Source organism: Myotis davidii, unplaced genomic scaffold (assembly GCF_000327345.1).
Source record: "Myotis davidii unplaced genomic scaffold, ASM32734v1 scaffold530, whole genome shotgun sequence".
Taxonomy (NCBI): domain Eukaryota; kingdom Metazoa; phylum Chordata; class Mammalia; order Chiroptera; family Vespertilionidae; genus Myotis; species Myotis davidii.
In genome coordinates, this window is record NW_006282272.1 from 603,953 (window position 1) to 624,168 (window position 20,216).

Consider the following 20,216-nt stretch of genomic DNA (forward strand, 5'->3'; position numbering starts at 1 on the left):
TAGAGAGTTAGAAACATCGATGAGAGAGAGACATCGATCAGCTGCCTCCTGCACATCTCCCACTGGGGATGTGCCCGCAACCCAGGTACATGCCCTTGACCGGAATCGAACCTGGGACCCTTCAGTCCGCAGGCTGACGCTCTATCCACTGAGCCACACCGGTTTCGGCAAAAAAATATATTTTTTAAAAAAACACAAAACCAATGGGAATGCAAATTACCCCTGGCAGCCCCGTGCCACCTTGTGAAGGAGAAGGCTCTGCCTCCGTGTTTGGCAATTAAAGACCTTCTACAGGAAGTCCCCGCAATGCAATCCAAGGACACAGCTCCTGGATGAAAATTGACATTAAAATTGTGTTATTAAAATTCTGGGACAGAATGGTAATTGAGTCCAGTGCATGCTGAGAATTCATATTCAAGTCAGACTGCCAAGCACTCTCAGAACGATGAGTTTCAGGAAGCAGAAACTGGAAGAGTGTAAGGTGCCCCTCAGTTTGGGTGAGCATTTCCTGCTCAGGCGGCTACGGATGTATCTGACCACTGGGGAACCTCTGCCTGTTGCTCACAGGAGCCCGTCCCGCTGTTCACAGGCTCAGAACCAGAGCACCCGCAGATTCATGCTACTTGTGCGTTTTGTCTTCTTTTAGAGAGGAAGGCAGAGGGAGAGATAGAAACATCAATGATGAGAGAGAATTATTGATTGGCTGACTCCTGCATACCCCACACTGGGGGAGGAGCCTGCCACCAAGATATGTGCCCTTGACCGGAATTGAACCCGGGACCCTTTGGTGTAGGCAGGCACTCTATCCACTGAGCAACACCAGCTAGGGCTGGACTCCTTAATATGTTCCTGAGTGAACTTCCTTCACAAAATGCGGCCTTTCCCAGAGGAGGAGCATGATACCAGGACGGATAAACAGGAGTGCTCCCTGTGGGAAGTGCCAGGTATCCCTGCTGCTGGATAGTCTGAGTTTACAACTTAAAAATACGCTTTAGACTCAACATAGTGAAGAGGTCAGTTCTCCCCCAAACTGACCTACAGGTTCAGCACAATTACCATCAAAATCCCGCGAGATATTTTGTGGCTTATTCTAAAATTTATATGAAAAGGGAAGGAAACTAGAATAGCTAAAACCATTTTTGAAAAATAATGAATTGAGAGGAATCACTCTATCCAATTTTAAAACTTACTATATGGCTGGAAATAACTGAAGCAGGCAGTGTGCTATTGGCACATCTATATCATAAAAGGCGTCGCGGGGCGGTGGACATAGTCCTGATTGCAGTCTAGGCCTAGGGGACCCTACACGCACACGATTTAATTGTGTGCTAGGCCTCTAGTAGATCAATAAAACAGAAAAGAACCCAAAAATACCCATACAAGGATCGGCAACTGATTTTTTTAAAAATTTACTTATTGATTTTAGAGAGAAGGAAAGGCAAAAAGAGAGAGAGAGAAACATTGATTTTGTTTTCCCACTTATTTATGCATTCACTGGTTGATTCTTGTATGTGCCCTGACCAGGGATTGGCTTGTCTTGTATGTGCCTGGGATGGCACTGGTAACCTTAGCGTGTCAGGACAATAACCAACTGAACTACCCGGCCAGGTTGTGAACTCATTTTTGACACAGTTGCAAAAACAAGTCAATGGAGAAAGAATAGTCTTTTCAACAAAAGACTAGAACAACTGGCCACAGATTAAAAAGTGAACTTCCACCTAAACCTCACACCTTAAAAATGGACTCAAATGGACTGTAGATTTAAATGCAAAATTATTAGAAAAAATAGGAAAAACATCTTTAGGATGTAGGGCAGGGTGAAGGGTCCTTAAGCACGACACCACAAGCACATCCCATAAAAGGAAATGTTGATAAATTGGGCTGCATCAAAATTAGAAATGTTTTTCAAAAAAATTGTTTGCTCTGCAAAAGACTGTTAAGATGAAAAGACAAGCTATAGACTGGGACAAAATATTTGCAAACCATATATCTGACAAGACTTGTACCTAGAATATATAAAGAACTCAGCAGTAAAAAGCAATCAATTAATTTTAAAATGGGCAATACAGGAACGTATATTCTGCCAAATATATAAGGATAGCAAATAAGCACAAGAAAAGATGATTAACATCACTAGTCATTGGTGAAATGCAAATTAAGACCACCATGAGCTATCACTTCCCATCAATTAGGCCAAAATAAATTCCAACAACACAGCCTGGCTGGTGTGGCCCCATGGTTGAGCACCAACCTATGAACCAGGAAGTCACAATTCAATTCCCGGTCAGGGCACATGCCCAGGTTGCAGACTCAATTTCCAGTGTGGGGCATGCAAGGAGGCAGCCAATGAATAATTCTCTCATCACTGATGTTTCTCTTTCTCCCTTTCCCTTCCTCTCTGAAATCAATAAAAATATTTTTTTAAAAAATTCTAGTTCCTCTGGAAAAGGATTTGGCAGATTCTGTCTTCAGACACATCAGACTAATGGTACCTCTCACAGGAGACATCTGCTGAACTACACGGCCATGACAGTACTGGCAGGTTCTCACACTAAACATGCACTTCCCATAGGACCCAGCAGTTGCACTCCTGGCACTTATGCCAGAAAGATGGACACTTATGTCTACACGAAACCTGCACACAAATGTTCAGAGCAGCTTTAATGTGTAATAGTCAAAAACTGGAAACAGCCCTGGCCGGTGTGGCTCAGTGGATAGAGCATTGGCCTGTGGACTCGAGTCCCGGGTGCGATTCTGGTCAAGGGCACGTACCTTGGTTGCGGGCTCCTCCCCGGTCCGGGCCCTGGTTGGGGCATGTGCAGGAGGCAACCCATCGATGTGTTTCTCTCACATCGTTATTTCTCTCTTTTCCACTCTCCCTAAAAATCAATGGGAAAATGCCCTCGGGTGAGGATTTAAAAAAACTGGAAACAAGCCAAACGTCCTTCCGTGGTGAATGGACAAACGATGGCCCGTCCATACTGCTCAGCAATAAGACGGAACTGCAACCACTTGAAGGCTCTCAAGGTCATTGTGCTGAATGACAAACAGCCAGTCTCAAACGGTCGTACCGCACAACTCCATTTTGTTAGCAATTCTGAAATGCCATCTTAGAGATGGAAACCCAGTGAGCGGTTGCCAGGGGTGAGTGACGGGGTGAGGAGGCAGGAAGGGGCGGGTGTGACCACAGACGCAGCCCTCGGCACATCTTGCTGCTGCTGCTGAAACAGTTTGGTGGAGGTGGTGACACAGATCAACATGTGATAAAACTATGCAGAACTACACACACACACACACACACACACACACACACACACGGAAAACTAGAGAAACCTGAATAAGATCCGTGGTTGTACCAAAGTCCACTTCCTGCTTTGATGTTGCATTAGTTGTGTCAATGTTCCCATTGGGGGAAACTGGGCGAAGGGTACAGGACCCCTCTGTACTATTTCCACAACTAAAAAAGAGAAAAACATTTTCTATTAGAAAATATATTCTAATCGTATAAAATCTGTTCAGTACAAGTTTGAAGCAGAAAGTCTCTAAAATTTCAACCAGAAACAGGAACTGTCACTATTTTAGCAAAGTTCCTCCTACTTTTTTTTTTCTTCTTCTGGGTTTGCTTGGCCATCTTTTGTTTTTAAATGTTTTTATTGGTTTCAGAGAGGAAGGGAGAGAGAGGGAGAGAAACATCAATGATGAGAATCATGGATCAGCTGCCTCCTGCACACCCCACACTGGGGATCAAGCCGGCAACCCAGGGAATGTGCCCTTGACTGGAATCAAACCCTGACCTCCTGGTTCATAGGTCAATGCTCAACCACTTATCAACCGGCCAGGCAAATTCCTCCTATTCTTCTATGTATTTTCAAAGTAGTTGAGACCATTCTGTGTACTTCAATTGTAACCTACTCTTTCCTCCACCTATTAGAGCAATTATTTTCTCCACAATGCTAGTTATTGTAAACATAAATTCTGAGTACAACATATAAAATCACTCAGAACGTTAATTTAGCTCCAGTCCTAATTAGAAGAAACAGGGTAAACAAAAACTAAGGCAGAGTACAGGATACGTGTTCAATAAGAACAGAAGAGAAAGCTAACTTTTCAAAGTCCTGTAACTGCAGTGAATGAAATCTCTGCATTCGGGTGTGGAGGGACAGACCACTGTCCACAGATATGTCACTGAGCTACAAAGGGGAGGCCCGTGACCAACCAGGTCACTTAAGAACAAAAAAAAAAAAATGTATTAAGCACAAAGACATTGGGCAATTTCAAACATGCTCCAAGACATTTTTGAAAAAAATTATCTGGTGAGAGGTTAGGAAGTAAAACCCAGTAAACAGTACTTAGATACGTTATTTACTATTTAAACTATAGAATAGTTTAGGCAGATCCCCGAGAACAGATAAAAGGGACCTTGAACCGTCCTTATAATTGTTTCACTCAATTTGAATCACCTTCAAACACTGCCAATCTTTTCAATGTGGCCATTTTCTTTCCACTTATTTTGACCAAACAACTACCTATCCTTTCCTATCTCCAATACCAATGGCCACGCTTCTAATTCTTCCATAAAAGGCAACTATCCAGAAGCAAGTGTTTTAGGGTTTTAAAAAATGTTCTTGCCGGGACCGGTTTGGCTCAGTGGATAGAGCGTCGGCCTGCGGACTGAGGGGTCCCGGGTTCGATTCCAGCCAAGGGCATGTGCCTGGGTTGTGGGCACATCCTCAGTGGGAGATGTGCAGGGGGCAGCTGGTCGATGTTTCTCTCATCGATGTTTCTAGCTCTCTCTCTCTCCCTTCCTCTCTGTAAAAAATCAATAAAATATATTTTTTAAAAAAATGTTCTTAATCACACTGCAAACCTAGAACTCAACACGGAATAAAGGCCAATGTGCATTAGGTTGAACCATATGGTCAACTTTTGCTGCCCAAAGACATGGCCTTGTCTCACATAGTTCAACTTAGAGGAATTATCTGTTCAGTTATGGTTCTACCATCATTGGCTAATTGGTAGCCATCTGCCTACCTCAATGTGTGATAATAAACGTCAGCGAAAACTACAGGTGGAATGGAGGTGCCCGTGCCATGCCTATCACCCTCACCCTAAATACATATTTTAAATGTTTCTGATTTGAGAGAGGGACATGGAGAAACATTGGTTGCCTCTGGGAAGTGCCCCAATGGGGATCAAACCTGCAACCTGGGCAGGTGCCCTGATGGGGAATCAAACCAGTGACCTCTTGGTGTAAGGGTCGGAGCCCAAATATATTCTTGGACCCCCAGTCCTTAACCATATTTGATTACCGTTTGATTTTGAATTCATTCTTCCACTTCAACCAACCTTCAAATAATAGGTTCAAACCATATTGAAGCTGATTAAAATATAAACCGATCTAGAATACATGCTGAACACCTTTTAGATTTCCACCTATTACAGAAACTTTTCCCACTGTATTACAAATACTTAACCAAAGGGATTACTCCCGTCTGCAAGAGGAATCTCAAAACTAGTGGGACAGCAACCAAAAAAAATATAACACCTTACAGTTCAGGCAAGAGCACAACTTTATTGTCACTGCTAATAATAAACCACAATTGACAACAACGAAAGAGACTGTGCAGTTCAGCTTTTTATTTTAATAAAATCAGAATATGCACAGCACATGCAGTGCTAGCATCTAAACTAATACAATAAGCAATTACTAAAGCTACAGTGACTTGAGGTTCAATCTTACATTCAGCAAGTTTAAATCCATTCTTACATTTTTGAAACCTTATAACTGAAAATATTGCTTACTGGTAGAACTTGCTATTGCTGAATGCACAAGTCACTGATTATGCCAATACAACAAAGATAACCACATGTTTGAGGATTGCAATGTGCCAGACATTCACTGGGAAAAAAAATACACACAACTAAACAAAACTCACGCAACAAACATCTGAGAATCTGGACACTTCGTATCAGTGTTCTGAAGTGTTTCATTAATATCTTAAGACAAGTGTATCAAAACCTTGGCATGTTTTAATTTCAAGTCGCCAATTTTGTTTTCACTAACATCAGAAAGTTATGGCTACACTGCCAATGCCGGGTCTGCTTAATTTGACTTAAGAGTTTAATATGACTTAACATTAAAAGCTCACACTACCCCGAAATATATAATTTCACGCATACGGTGACATTCAACATTCAAGTGCCAGTGTTTTTGTACTGTCTTTTGGTCAAGTTTCTTTAAACTTTCAAAGAATCACTTTTAGGCTTACAAAAATAAATATTTGTCAAAATGTTCAATAAATATTACATAAAACTAGCAGCAAAAAGTATTAGAAATCTGTCGTGTGCAAATAGTTCTTCTTCCCAACCATCACTCCCATGGTCCCAAATAAATTTTAGAATCTAGTCCCATCCCCTTCCTAGACAAGCTGCGTTCAACCATCTCCAAGAGACAAAATAAGATTGGAAGTTTAAGGACACGCACACAAGACATATATATAAAATTCTCTGAATGTGCAATAAAAGAAGTATTTTGTAAAAAGTTATGGGCAAAATGTACAAGGATCTAAACCTAGACTAATTGAAATAGCACCATAACAAATGACCTCAATACTGTCAAGTGCACCTACTTAATAAAAGTTTTAGAACAAGGCACAATACACTTGAAAATCTATTGCACTTTAGGAAATTTTTGCCGTCTCCCTATGCCACTGTAGAAAGATTGAGCGTTCTGATCACCGCATTCTGGCCACGAAATTAGCGCAGAATTCAAAGTGGCGGAGGCATTTTAGTGGTGGACAATGCTCATCTTTGGCCAGATTTAGCATAAACAGACTATAAATACAATGGAAACCTATGCAACTAAAACTGACTAAAACTGCACTGGAGAGCAGAATTGACACCTTGTGCAGTTATGTACATATTTCCAACCTGTGTGATCTCAGATTTCAGTTCCTCTTCTGGAGCCATTTTTACGAAGTCTACAGTAAGCCAGTTTAACATCTCAACGCAGCTTGAACAGAGTAATGTGAATCGGCGTTTAAAAGAAAGCCTGCTGCATTAGTTCTTCCTGTCCATACCCTCTTGACCAAAAAACATCAACACTAGCATGCGTATTAGACCAAAAATCACCCAGGGCCCTAATGCGGGCTGGTCATTGCTGTGGTCAGCCATTCTACCATTTCAATTTCATTTATGGCAGGCATTTAAAATGTCAAGTAGATGAATTCTCCTAAAAACCTATTTATTTCATGTTATCAGACCTTTAAACTTTCCCTGTAATAGTATGCCCACATTTGGCCAGCTCATCCTTAATGATCTGCCTAAACATTGAACGAGGAATTGCTGTGTTTACTTGCATTAACTTTGAAACAGTGCTTCGAATGTATGCATGTGTTCATACATCACCTCCTCATGACTGGAATGGCTTGTTTAAAGACTATCAGGTTCTAAATACCTATCCAGGATAGAGTGAGCAAATCAGAGCTTTAACTTAATACAGTTTGCCACATTAGAAACTAATTCCGTTAATATGCTTCAAGACGTTTGTTGTTTCCCCCAATCTGCAAGTATCGAAGAGCCCTAATGCAGGTTACCGCATAAGTTTTTTTCCTTATAATATTTATGGATGAATCGATGATTCCTGTTAAGTTGTATCACACCTGTGTGCCAAGGTTTGATTTTAGCCCAAGTTCAGTAAATTTATTTTGTCAAAACAATTGATATCTTGAGCATTACTGAGCCAACAGGACATCAAAATAAAAAGTTGTCTAAAGTTAAAGGCACAGTACATTAACAAACAAATGATCCTCAGTCACAAATTATAAATGCAGTTTGGGATGGGGGTTGGTGGGAGGGGAGTTAATCCAAACTACAGCAATGAAGTCTTCAAACCACCTTCCGAACAGGGCTGCTGATTGTTCATCTCTTCGTGTGACCTTGAGCTCCCTTTAAAAAAAAAATTTCAGTGGAGAATCACAGCTGGTAATGTACTGCAAGTTCTTGAAGCTACACAAGGTATAGTCTGGCTAAGTTACATGTGGTTTCCATATTAGCTTGTTTGGCAGGGTGATCTACTGCAAAGTAGGTTCAGTTACCCCACCAATCAACCCCTTGGGAGTTGTAATTTCCTCCGTAGCCATCGCTGTTGTAAAAGCCTCCATAGCCACCTAATGAGAGATTTGAAAAGGAGAGAGATTAGTCAAGTCATCCGCTATTAAATATAATCTTTCCCACCCAGCCAGTGTGGTTCCGTGGTCGAGCGTCAACCTATGAAACAGGAGGTCAGGGCACATGCCCGGGTTGCAGGCTCATTCCCCAGTGTGGGGCGTGCAGGAGGCAGCCAATCAATGACTCTCTCTCTCTCTCATCGTTGATGTTTCTGTCTCTCCCTCTCCCTGAAATCAATAAAAATATGTATTTAGAAAAAAATAGTATTACCTCCACCAAACCCTCTGCTGCCGCCATGGCCACCTCCCCCACTGCGGCTGCTGCTCGCACGGCTGCTGCTGAAACTGGAGCTGCTGGCACCGCTACTCTGCCGGTAGTCTCTGGCACCAAACCCTCCGCTGAATCGACTACTACGAGGACAAAAACATTTATTGGTTCACATGACAAGTCCCACTAAATATTCCAAAATTCTTGCTAAAGCTTCCCAGTGCCCACACTGGTGCTTATGGTTCAGTATCTAACGTGGCCACAGTAGTCTTGATAACCAAACTCATTTTTTTCCACCTTTAGAAATCTACCCAGGAACACCATACCCAACAGATCAAGCTGCCCTACATCAATCTCTCTAACTTCATATTGCGTCTGTGTCTTTATGCTTTGGTTCACAGTAACTTCTCCTGTTAGGGAACTGATTTGCATTGGACACAAACTTCAAAGAAAATCAAGCTTGTTCAACTGGCACCTGAACAGTTAGCCTTGGGCAGCACCCCTCTCCCTCCCTCAGGATGTGCCCCCCGCCTCACCTCTTAGACCGTCCGCGGCTGCTGCCCTTGTAGTGGTGTTCGTAAGCCATGCTTTCCAACCAAGACGGCACTTCTTGCTTAGCTTCAACGAGCAGATCCAACAAATCCTTTGTGATGTTTATGTTCCTCTCATTAAAGAATGAGGTGGCAAGGCCTAAAACAGTTCCAAAAAAGTACAGACATTAAGGTCTCCCATAAAGCAGCACAGTATTCTTACTTTCCTTAGAATAGTAGGTGTAATACTAAAAAAAAAAGATTACAATTTGCTATTTAACCAACGCAAAGGTCTTTGAACAAAACCTGACTTTTCTATCACTTCTATTGCTGAAATGTATTTTACCTGCATTCTTTGGAAATAGAAGTTCTTAAAATTAAGATCCTGAAAAAGCTCTTTGCTACACAAATCACAGTAAAAAAAAATAACCAGAACATTAAGCAGCCACTTACCAAGGTTTCCTACACGTCCTGTACGGCCAATGCGATGGACATACTCTTCAATATCACTTGGCAAGTCAAAATTGATGACATGTTTCACATTTGAAATGTCCAGGCCTCTTGCTGCTACCTGGAAAAGATCTCTTTTGTTATACATGGCCCATTACAAGACAACCAATAGCGGAACATGAAAACAATAGTATATGATACACACTGCTGTAGCCACTAGAATCGGGCTTTTTCCTGAGCGGAACTGGTGCAGGGCCTCCTCTCTATCTCTCTGAGATCGGTCTCCATGGATACTGGTGCATGCATATCCTTCATGGTATAAGAAATCCTCCAGAGAATCTGCACCCTTTTTGGTCTCCACAAACACTAAGGTGAGTGAATCCTTGCCTAAATTTGAAAAATTACAAGTTTTTTGTCACTAATAGTGGCTGTGTTCTTTTTGCACTAAGTAAACACACATAAAGGCAAGATTTAAGACCATTTTAACAGAATGCTTAGAATGAGGAAAAGCAGTACCGGTGATCCAAATGGATTCCCATTACCGAAGGCACCAGAGAAAAGCTACAATTCTCATCTTACCTGTTGCATTTAGAAGGTCAAGCAGAAATGACCGCTTGTCTGCGTCTTCCACCCACACTACTTTCTGTGTGATGTTCTCAGAGGTAGAGCCAACTCTTCCTACAGCCAAGAAGATATATTCATCCAAGAAATCACGAGCAAGCATCTGAAAGAAAAAAACTTTCATTACCTACTGAGACAAACAAATTCCTGATTCAATAAAGTTTGTAGCATCAAACAATACCTGTATTTCCTTGGGGAAAGTAGCACTAAACATCATAGTGTGGCGCACGCCCTTTGGTGGCATCGTATCTTGTTCAACTATTCTACGAATCTGAGGTTCAAACCCCATATCCAACATCCGATCAGCTTCATCCAACACCAAGTATCTGTGATGAAAAAAATTCAGTTTAGAATTTCAGAAGAGTTTTAGTATAGCTGTATCAATAATTATAATTATATTATTTACTCAAGGAGCTAAAATTCTTCACATCACACAATTTGATACTATACATGACAGCACAGGATTTTGCCACTGAATAAATCATCCAAGATCAGTTAAATTCTTATTGCCCTAACCGGTTTGGCTCAGTGGATAGAGCATCGGCCTGCGGACTGAAAGGTCCTGGGTTCAATTCCAGTCAAGGGCATGTAACTTGGTGGTGGGCACATCCCCAGTAGGGAGTGTGCAGGAGGCAGCTGGTCGATGTTTCTCTCTCATCGATGTTTCCAACTCTATCCCTCTCTCTTCCTCTCTGTAAAAAAATCAATAAAATATATATTTTTTTAAAAAATAGTTCTTACTATTTGATTACTTGTCCTAGTGTGGTCATTCTCAGCCTCTACTAAAATGTCGCTGACTTTTCAACATTAAAATTACAATAAACTAATTTTAGCAAAAGTAGGAAGACAAAATAAACCACTTCTCCAATTTTTAAAATTTAGATAACACTATTAAGTTCCAAAAAACTAATGGCCAGAAATTTTAAAAATTAACATTGCATTCCATGGATTTAAAAGGTAACATACTTGCAGAAGTCTAATCCAATCTTGCCTCTTTCCATCATATCCACTAGACGTCCTGGAGTCGCTACTAGCAAGTGGCATCCACGTTCTAAGTCTCGAATCTGCTGACCAATATCGGCACCACCGTAAACAACACAAGGACGAACTCTAGATCTGTATGAAAACTATAAGCAAAGAAATTTTATCAACCTCAAGGCCAAGATTTTTACAAGGTCATAAAACTTTTCGGAGTCAACGAGAAAGCCATTAATTGCTAAAATGCATACTTACTTTCCTGGCTTCCTCATAGATCTGTACTGCCAATTCTCTAGTTGGTGCTAATACCAAGGAGATTGGGTATTGTTTGCGGCGCCCGTACCTTCCATTTTCCTAAGAAATTAATTTATATATTAATACTCAACATACTTTTTATAACTCATTCCAAAATTCCCTTCTGTAATTTATGGACTACACCTGAAAACTGTCTTACATTAAGTAGACTGGAGTGAGTTTTAGTGTCACTTACAGCTACCTAAATACCATAATTTTCCATTTTGTAAGGAAATAGTTACCTTCATGGCCCTCAAGGCCTCGCCTGGGCCATCGGTATAAATCTGACTCAAGATGGGCAGAAGAAATGCTGCCGTTTTCCCAGACCCTGTTGAAGAGAACGCACGTTCATTCAACCACAGAAAAAGCTGATTACTTCTGAATAAACATTGGTAGATGGCTTTATGGAAGAGCTAAGTTAAAGATGCCAAGTGACTTCTTTGATCCACCTGTAACAAGAGTCCACACACTAAGGCCTAGACAAGCTTTGCAGACACAGCCACCACACTCAATAATTTACATATGGTTGCGCTCACATTACAACAGCAGAGCTGAGTGGATGCAATAGAGACCATGTCGCCCATAAAGAAAGTTTATTTTGTTCCTTTATAGATAAGGATACCAAACACTAATCAGTAACAATGTATTCACCTCTTTGCATTGTTGTTTATAAAGAAAACAGAAACTTTGCCTCAAAAGTGGTATCCATTTCAATTTCTAACACTTCGTGTATGAAGAATGGCATTCTCACATCCTCTTTCAAAATGGTCTAGCTCACACATATAGTAAAGCTTGTACTGAATTCAGAGGCTAGGAACACCCCCATTTCTACAGGTGAGAGGTGCTACTTTCCCCTGGAGGCCCCTCTCCCCTGGCCACATGCCTGTGGATCACAGGCTAATCTCTATGCTTTTACTTTAATCAGTGAGCTTACCTGTCTGGGCACAAGCCATCAGGTCTCTCTTCTCTTTGATAATAGGAATAGCATGCTTTTGCACTGGAGTCGGACGAGTGTAACGAGTAAGCTCAATGTTTCCCATAATAATCTCTCCCATCTCAACATCACTGAACTGTCAAGAAATTCAACACGGTTAAATTGCTAGAAATAGCCATTTTTGTTTCATACTAATATAATAATGAAAACACCTAATAGCTGATTTGTACTTGAGTTTACAGCTGCTTTAAGTAAAAATTATGTTACATTGGCGGGGAGGGTATCTACATGGGAAAGTTTGGGTGCTTCCTGTGTTTCACCCATTTCCTATTTCATATTAATAGTAACACCTACTGAGCTCAATCCCTTTCCACCAATGAGGCTGGTTTTTTAAGTAACCTTAAAGAACTGCTAAAATAAGATAAGCATGGTCTATATGCCTACATCATTTGGGCATGCTGTGAAAAAATTTACATTGCCCTGTTTTAAAAGACTAAGCATAAATACTTACACTTTCAATATGTGGAGGACAGTTGTTGCCTGTTGCCTCAACTGGAATATCATCATATTTCTCAAAGTTAATCCCAGTGTTTCCTCCAGAGAAGAGTTCCCTGAAATCAAAATTGGTAAGTTTGTTATGCTAGCTATTGAGGCCACACTGCATCACAATTAGCATACATTTCAGAGACTTACTGTTCCAGGCGCTCACTTGGCGGGAGTGGTTTGGACCAATCATCCTCATCTGATTTGTCACACCAGCGACTATTGCCACCACGTTCAAATTTGCCAAAGCCACTTCTGTCACCACGGCCGCCAATGCCATCATAGTCACCCCGTCCACGATCATCAAACCTGAACAGCACAAGCAATTAATCAGAATCCTATCATTTAACCAGTTATCATATTCCTACCACTACTCTAGAACAGTACCTGGAGAGAAGTTGGAATTATTCATTATGGCTAACTTCAAGGATGTCAACAGTCCAATTCTGGCTTACTCTTATTTGACAAATAAGGCCCTCTAAATTACCAGATTGATATGTATAATTTATATAACCTTACTTTCTAAAATCAGTCTCATTTCTATAAATTATATAGCCTACACAGGCCTCATACATGCTGAAATTAAGAATCAAATCTTATATATTTGTAATCAGCACATAACTTATACCTTTATATCCACATATACTTAGTGTAGGTAAGAAGAAAATAGCACACCAAGTAAAAAAAAGAAAGAAAATACCACACCAAGTATCAATTGTCCCAGGTATGAGAGAGTATCATTTAAAGGACAATTCACCTGTGTGACAGATTTTGGATAAAAAGTAGAAAATAATCCTTACCTGAATTAGGATGTTTTTAGAGTTTTAGGCCTGTTTGCGAAAAATCAGGACACACAGGACTAACCACAGCTATTAGGCACATGAGGTCAGTTCACCACACTTGTGTAATCAAAAATATAAGGTGTTTAAAAATTGCCATATAGAATATCCACAAAAATCTCAACCAAATTAGGCCATTCACTAGATAAACTTACTCTTTTAAATAGACTAGACAGAAGTAGAGAAATATAAAAATAGCTGAGTTCATTATGTCAAAGGGGGCATTCTTATTCTTATCTAATTTCTATGTAAAAAGTTCAATTTAGTAAAGACCTCTCACAACTAAGAAAATATGATTGTAACAGACATAAGACTTAACATCCAAACAGATGGTCTATTAAGGAGAAAAAAGATGCTCAGTGGCCGGAGTACAAAGGATGAAGACTTACCAAATTCAAGATCAATTCCTAAATGGCTATATTGCACACACATGTAAAGCAATACACCACTTACCTTCCTCTTGACCCACTTCCACGGTCACTGAAGAAACTAGACTTCCCTCTCGAATCACCACGAGCTCCAAAATTGCTGTATGCATCCTTATCTTTGCTGGAACTCCAACCTGAACTGTCTTTATCGTAGAATCCTTCAATTCAAATAAAACACAAATCCATTTTAGTGTATTATTAGAAATTGCTAATACTTTAACATGATTCTTTTTTAAAAAATATATTTTTTATTGATTTTTTAGAGAGGAAGGGAGAGGGATAAAGAGTTAGAAACATCGATGAGAGAGAAACACCAATCAGCTGCCTCCAGCACACCCCTCATTGGGGATGTGCCACAACCAAGGTACATGCCCCTGACTGACTGGAATCGAACCTGGGACCTTTCAGTCCGCAGGCCGACACTCCATCCACTGAGCCAAACCGGCTAGGCAATATGATTCTTATGTTTCTGAACTGGAAGCCCTCCATTCACTTTATCTTTTTTACTGTAGACTGGAGGACAATGGGAATGATTCTTATTATAGCACTAGAAGAAAACCAAGATTTAGAGCTGGTTTACATTGGTACGCAAAATGTTTTATCTTAATTCTCTCCATTAGGAAATATTGTACACTAAACCACACACTCTGCCTCTCTAAACTGATTTTTCAGTATGCTGTCCCTCTCAGGGGGGTGCCCGGCCTTTCTCAATCCCCTCCCTTCTCCCAGGTGCCTTAGCCTTTCTCTCTCCTAAGCTCCAGTGGCCCTTCTTTGCTTCTGTAAATGGTTTCCTGAGCCCCTGCAGCCCTGCTGCCTCACTTACACTACTTCTGTAATTTTCTAAATAAGCTTTCTCTTATAATTTGGAAAAAAACATTTCCATTCATGTTATAAGTGAGTTTACTAGGAACCAGTGACCACTGGTTTCAATGTTTCTTAGGGGTAATATTCATTTACAGCATTTTTAAGCGTCACATTAATACTTCTTGCGTTTCAACAGTAAAAAGCTTAAGAACAGTGCTCTGTTCACGTGAAATACGTCCTGTCAGACAAGAACCAAGAAGACCTAGAAAGGAAAACCCTCCTCAGTACGGATAGGCCCAGAGGGGATGACAAAGGTATGAACAGGTAGAGGATTTAAAGACAAGGAGAAAGTTTAACTGGTTTCAGTGACACTATTAGCCAAACACAGTTTACAAGTTCATTAAGTTACTTTCATTCGGCCTCTGCCTCCACCATTAGCCATCCTGGTGACCAACAGTTTTCGCTATCAGTAAAGAATTGAGTTAGGGTTCTAAGATCTCTTTCAGCTCTAAAACCTCCTATACTGCCTCTCCCTTTGTTTTCTGTCACTCCGAGGGGGAAAGAAAGCACTAAGTGTACATGGGGGCAATCCCAGCGGGTACATTCCAAGGAATAATGACAACACCCAGGATGATAAAGACAAACTGTAGTATGTGGACTCTTTCTCCACCTTTCACATATCCAGCATATTCCCTCCTGACCTTTAAATAATTCTCCTGACCTTTTTCTTCCAAATCTCAGGTCAACCATTTAATGAAACATACAGCACCCAAATAGTTGTGCCATGATTTGAGACATCTACTAGTTTTCTATCACTACGTTACACACTACATGGGAAAAGACTAAATGTTGTGATACCTTTTGGACAAAATCTTTCAAATGAAGCAGTTCAGGCAAGTGAATGAAATCAGAATCACTCCCAACTTATTAGGAGCATGCCCGATGCTATGTGCCCTACTAACCATTCCACAATAACCCCATCTTTGTTTTGGCATCTCTGCAAGACAGAAATAACTGAGTTGTTATGACCCTGCATTTTGGTTTACATAGTAGGCTGTCCACTCACCTTTTTCTATTTAAAATCATGCTGCGAATACTCACAGACTAGAAGCACCAGACTAGTGAAATTGTACAGTGTTTACTGTGTGATATTAGATGAGATTTTTCCAAAGTGATGATGCCCTAATATTTGAACCGGCTGACAGAAGAGCAGCATTTACCGACTTCCCAAGGTGCCTCATTTTCCCTAGGCTCAAACTTCTATACGCAGCAAGAATTACTGGCAGGTCCCCAAATTGCTCAAAGGACTTACCTTTAGTAGCTTCTCTGTTCCTTAAGTGAGGAGGAATATAGCGCCCTTCTGAAAAAAAACAAACAAAAAAAAAACCACTATTTAAATCTCTAGCCTTCTATAGTCTAACTTGGGAAGGGGGGGGGACCTCTTATTTTAAATGGGTTATTGCTTTATAAGGATAACTTTAAAAGAGGGGGGAGGACAAGTTTGGCAAACAAAAATTTGACTTGGTAACTAACAGTTAAACTGCACAAATTAATATAATTTAACTTGCCACTAGCTCTGCTATGATTTGAGAATTGTTATAAATTAAAACAGTTGCAGCTGAAGTATTACTATAACCTATAAGACTACTCAGTAATAAATCATACTTAGCCACTAAGAGACCTTTTTGTACCCATCCTGATAATTTCCAAAACAGAATAAATATATATGTAGAAAAACTGAAATGGGGAAATGATTTTAAGGAATTGGGAGTTTTAATTTGGGACTTGCTGAGTTTATGGAAAGTTAACTGTTGCTCTGTATGCAGGCAACAATATGGCCTAGAAAATGGATAAGGCAAAAACAAATAAAAGTCAACTCACTTTATCACTAATAAATCTGCAACTCAACATCCCTTTTTCCCTTCTGGGTCGAATTAAATATTAAAGATCTCTATTAGGAGGACCAATTCCTAACATTTTTAGCATGAATGGCAAGTACAGTGAAATTTAAAACAAATACTAAATGGCCCTGGTTGGGTAGCTCAGTTGGTTGTGGGTTCAATCCCTAATCAGGGCGCATACAAGATGCAAATTGAATGCCTAAGTGGGACAACAAATCGATGTTTCTGTTTCTCTCCCTCAAATAAATAAAGTACTAAGTAACTATGTGCCCAGTGTAACACAGTGCTTGAAGAAATACTAATTTCAGACTCTACAGCCCATACCTGTCTCTTTTATTTAATAGAATGGGAGAGACCTAAGCCAGAGCAAGTCTACTGCCAAATGATAAACCATTAAGATCCCCTACTTAATATTAATGTAACAAGTTTCAAAAAAAAAATTTATTTTATTGTTGACAGTATTACAGGTATCTCCCAATTTTCTCCCCTTTTGACCATTCCACCCAACCCCTGCCCCACCCCAGGCTTCCCCCAGGGGTTATGCATATATGCACATATGTTCTTTGGTTAATCTCTTCCTGTCCCCTCCCCCCACCGAACTCCCCCACTGGTATCTGTTGAGTTCATGCATGCATACCTCTGGACCTATTTTGTTTGTCAATTTATTTTGTTTAGATCCCACTTACATATCTACTTTTCAGAAGAATACTACAGTGACGCAGCATTTAAAATCCTAAGCACAAGATTCAATATAGCTTTGTTCTATTACTTTCATGTTCTTCATGGAAAAGGGGTAGCTAGCTGTAACAATTGAATGTTTCCTTTATTGAGTTTAATTCTGGTAAGACTTGCTCTAATACAACCCCACCACCTCTAAGCTGGGCTCAGGATTCATGCCAGACAAACTCTTCTAGAGGTAATTTGCGTGTTGTATTTCTTTAAATGATTGTTTTTAACTCAAGAAAACCAGTACCTTTTTTTTGTACTACCAAAAGGTTACAATCTAAAGATTGATCACTAATTCATAATTCTACATAACACTGCCTACATAATTCTTTACACAGTAAAAATCAGAAGGGAAATTGTTAAATTTTAAATAAACCCCCAAAATGAACAGCATTAAAACTCTAATATTCAGTAAATCCATAAAACATTTTACTTACTGCTGGCTGTACTTCCTCCACTCTGATTATCTGAAGAGTTCAGGTCTAGGCCAGCAAACTGGAAGAGAGTTAAACGGTTAGTAGCCAGAAGGTTGGTAGCCAGAATGGTGAAATATTACTAAAACTAGTCAGCCCCGAATCATGGGGCTGGTTTGAAACTACTAATGAAGACTGAAGTTCTAAATACAAAACCGTATTACTGTACATACTGCAGAAGGCAGCACACCAAGATAAGATGCTGGTGCTGTAGAAACTGGGTCCCTGTGAGTCATTCATTTCAGAATGAATTCTCCCCCATATTCTCCACAATAAAAGCTCCAGAAACTAAAATTATTTTAAAATGTCAAATACACTGCCTGTATGAGGCCCCAGGTTCGTTCCCCGGCATCTCCACCAAAAAAAAAAAAAAAATGTCAAATACACAAAGGATGAATTTTAGCTCCAATTATATTTGACAAATGTTTCCAATGCCAACTTTCTACTTGGGATTATTTTAAATGTACAAAAGCACACCTGAAAATGTCAGGACAAAATTTTTAATTCCTTTATGCCCTAAATACTGCACAAGTATTTTTAATTAGGGTAGCACTCCTATGAAAACATTAATATATCCACCACTTACTAAGCACTATATTAAAAACAACCTTGTGAAGTGGGTGCCTACGGATTCTCCCATTTTCACCACTGATGTAAGCACAACTGGCATTCAATGCCCTAAGAGACTAGGGCTGCCTTTAATCCCCATTCTTACCTATCCCCTTATACTAGTTCAAAACCTCAACATTCTACAAAAAGACCTGCTTTACACACACACACACACACACACACACAGACCTGCTATGTTCATCACATCCTGTTATGACTAACCAGGAACTACTTACAAGCAAAGGGGGGGAGGGGGCCATACATGCCAAAAAAAGTATTTTAAAAGCCACAAAAGACCAGACTACTGTTGCCAACTGTCTGCAAAGGTGATGTGCTATACCATAACTTCCGTTAAAAGGTCAAAACGATTCTGTCTCATTGCAACCAGTAATGGAGTCATTGAAAATTGGAAACAGGTGCTATATCTTAAAGAAAATGAGCTGAGTAAGACTGAAGTGCCTTATTTCTATAATTTCTATTAGCAAAAACGCTGTCAGGCTTTCTCTGTGTAGTAGTTATCTCAACAGACTGATACTTGAAAGCACAAAAGAAAAACTTTGCACTTGTTACCAGTTATTAATTTTACACTTGGCACTTTCAACGCTAGTTAGGTGTTTAAAGATCGCTAAGATTACACTGTCGCAATTTTCTCAGTTGGGAATTTGCTTGCTGCTGAATTCTAAGGATTGCATATTCTTTCGAATTACATCAATTGCAAATTTCAAGTATATTCCTGCCTAGAATCTTAAAAAAAAACAACGGCACCACTGTCCTGGCCGAGTAGTTCAGCTGGTTGGGGTGTCACCCTGTACCAAAAGGTTGCAGGTTGGATTCCCAATCAGGGCAAATAGGGCATCTCTGCCATGGATGCTTCTTTCTCCCTTTCAGTCTCTCTAAAATCAAAACATATATCCTCGGGTGAGGAATTTTTTTTAAAAAGCACCACTTCCAAGGAAAATGCAGCAGCCTTTTTTCTTTCTTCCATTCAACATATGACGTCTGAGCAATTTAGAGAATTTAATATAATTGATTCATTAATGGAAAAAAGGTTTCCAAAAGAAACAATTAAATCCCTAAAAATGTATTCTACATGACTACTTGAAGATCTATGAAACTAATCTGCCGCTAAGTTTCGTTTCAGGATTACTCCCGAGTTCGCGGAAGGCAGAAGCTGGCTGGAGGCTGGGAACAGCCTACTGCGGAGCTGACCTGGAGCGCTGGGCCACTGTCGCAGAGGAATGCAGACTTCCTGCCACCAAGCCCACGAGCCCAGTCCCTCGGCTCACCCCCGCCCGCTCAGCAGGGGGACTGCAGTCCGACCGCACACCTTAGGCGACCTATTTCCAAATTTTACTCCACGGGCAGCAACAAGTCAACAAAACTTTTTTTTATTTTCCCTTGAGCCACATTCGGGGTATTTTCCCCCACCCTCGATCCGAGAAGCTGGGCTATTTTTTTTTTATTTCTTTTTGCTTTGGCTGATTCCTGGATCAAACGCCACTAACATAGACACACCACCCGTGGTCCCTTCCGAGAACTTCCTTAGAGAGGTTCCTGCTCCAATTTCTTAAAGAAGCCCCCAGTCTCTATCACATTTGTTTGATGAACTATATTTATGGCACTTTTGGTAGTCTGAAATAATTTTGTTAA

At 40.3% G+C, this 20,216-nt stretch overlaps 1 protein-coding gene and 1 long non-coding RNA gene across 3 annotated transcripts in view; both read right to left on the reverse strand.

Moving 5' to 3' along the window:
* The window catches only part of LOC107181746, a 10,076-nt gene extending 6,465 nt beyond the window's left edge, over window positions 1-3,611 (reverse strand). The window contains exons 1-2 of the long non-coding RNA XR_001512452.1: window positions 3,334-3,611; window positions 221-328 (exon numbers count right to left, since the gene is read on the reverse strand). This is a non-coding gene — a long non-coding RNA (uncharacterized LOC107181746). The remainder of the gene's footprint in view (window positions 1-220; window positions 329-3,333) is intronic.
* A 1,941-nt stretch (window positions 3,612-5,552) lies between these two features.
* The window catches only part of DDX3X (DEAD-box helicase 3, X-linked), a 15,458-nt gene continuing 794 nt past the window's right edge, over window positions 5,553-20,216 (reverse strand). Inside the window, exons 2-17 of one of the 2 annotated variants that reach the window (XM_015558414.1) lie at window positions 17,922-17,979; window positions 16,170-16,217; window positions 14,079-14,211; window positions 12,937-13,095; window positions 12,755-12,854; window positions 12,244-12,379; window positions 11,552-11,637; window positions 11,271-11,369; window positions 11,004-11,164; window positions 10,219-10,363; window positions 9,996-10,140; window positions 9,622-9,803; window positions 9,420-9,537; window positions 8,973-9,126; window positions 8,440-8,576; window positions 5,553-8,168 (exon numbers count right to left, since the gene is read on the reverse strand). In XM_015558414.1, the coding sequence (XP_015413900.1) occupies window positions 8,089-8,168; window positions 8,440-8,576; window positions 8,973-9,126; window positions 9,420-9,537; window positions 9,622-9,803; window positions 9,996-10,140; window positions 10,219-10,363; window positions 11,004-11,164; window positions 11,271-11,369; window positions 11,552-11,637; window positions 12,244-12,379; window positions 12,755-12,854; window positions 12,937-13,095; window positions 14,079-14,211; window positions 16,170-16,217; window positions 17,922-17,979 (1,941 nt within the window). In that variant the 3' untranslated portion in view covers window positions 5,553-8,088. Of the gene's footprint in view, window positions 8,169-8,439; window positions 8,580-8,972; window positions 9,127-9,419; window positions 9,538-9,621; window positions 9,804-9,995; window positions 10,141-10,218; window positions 10,364-11,003; window positions 11,165-11,270; window positions 11,370-11,551; window positions 11,638-12,243; window positions 12,380-12,754; window positions 12,855-12,936; window positions 13,096-14,078; window positions 14,212-16,169; window positions 16,218-17,921; window positions 17,980-20,216 lie in introns of both variants that reach the window. The other variant, XM_006752805.2, reaches the window with a different exon arrangement.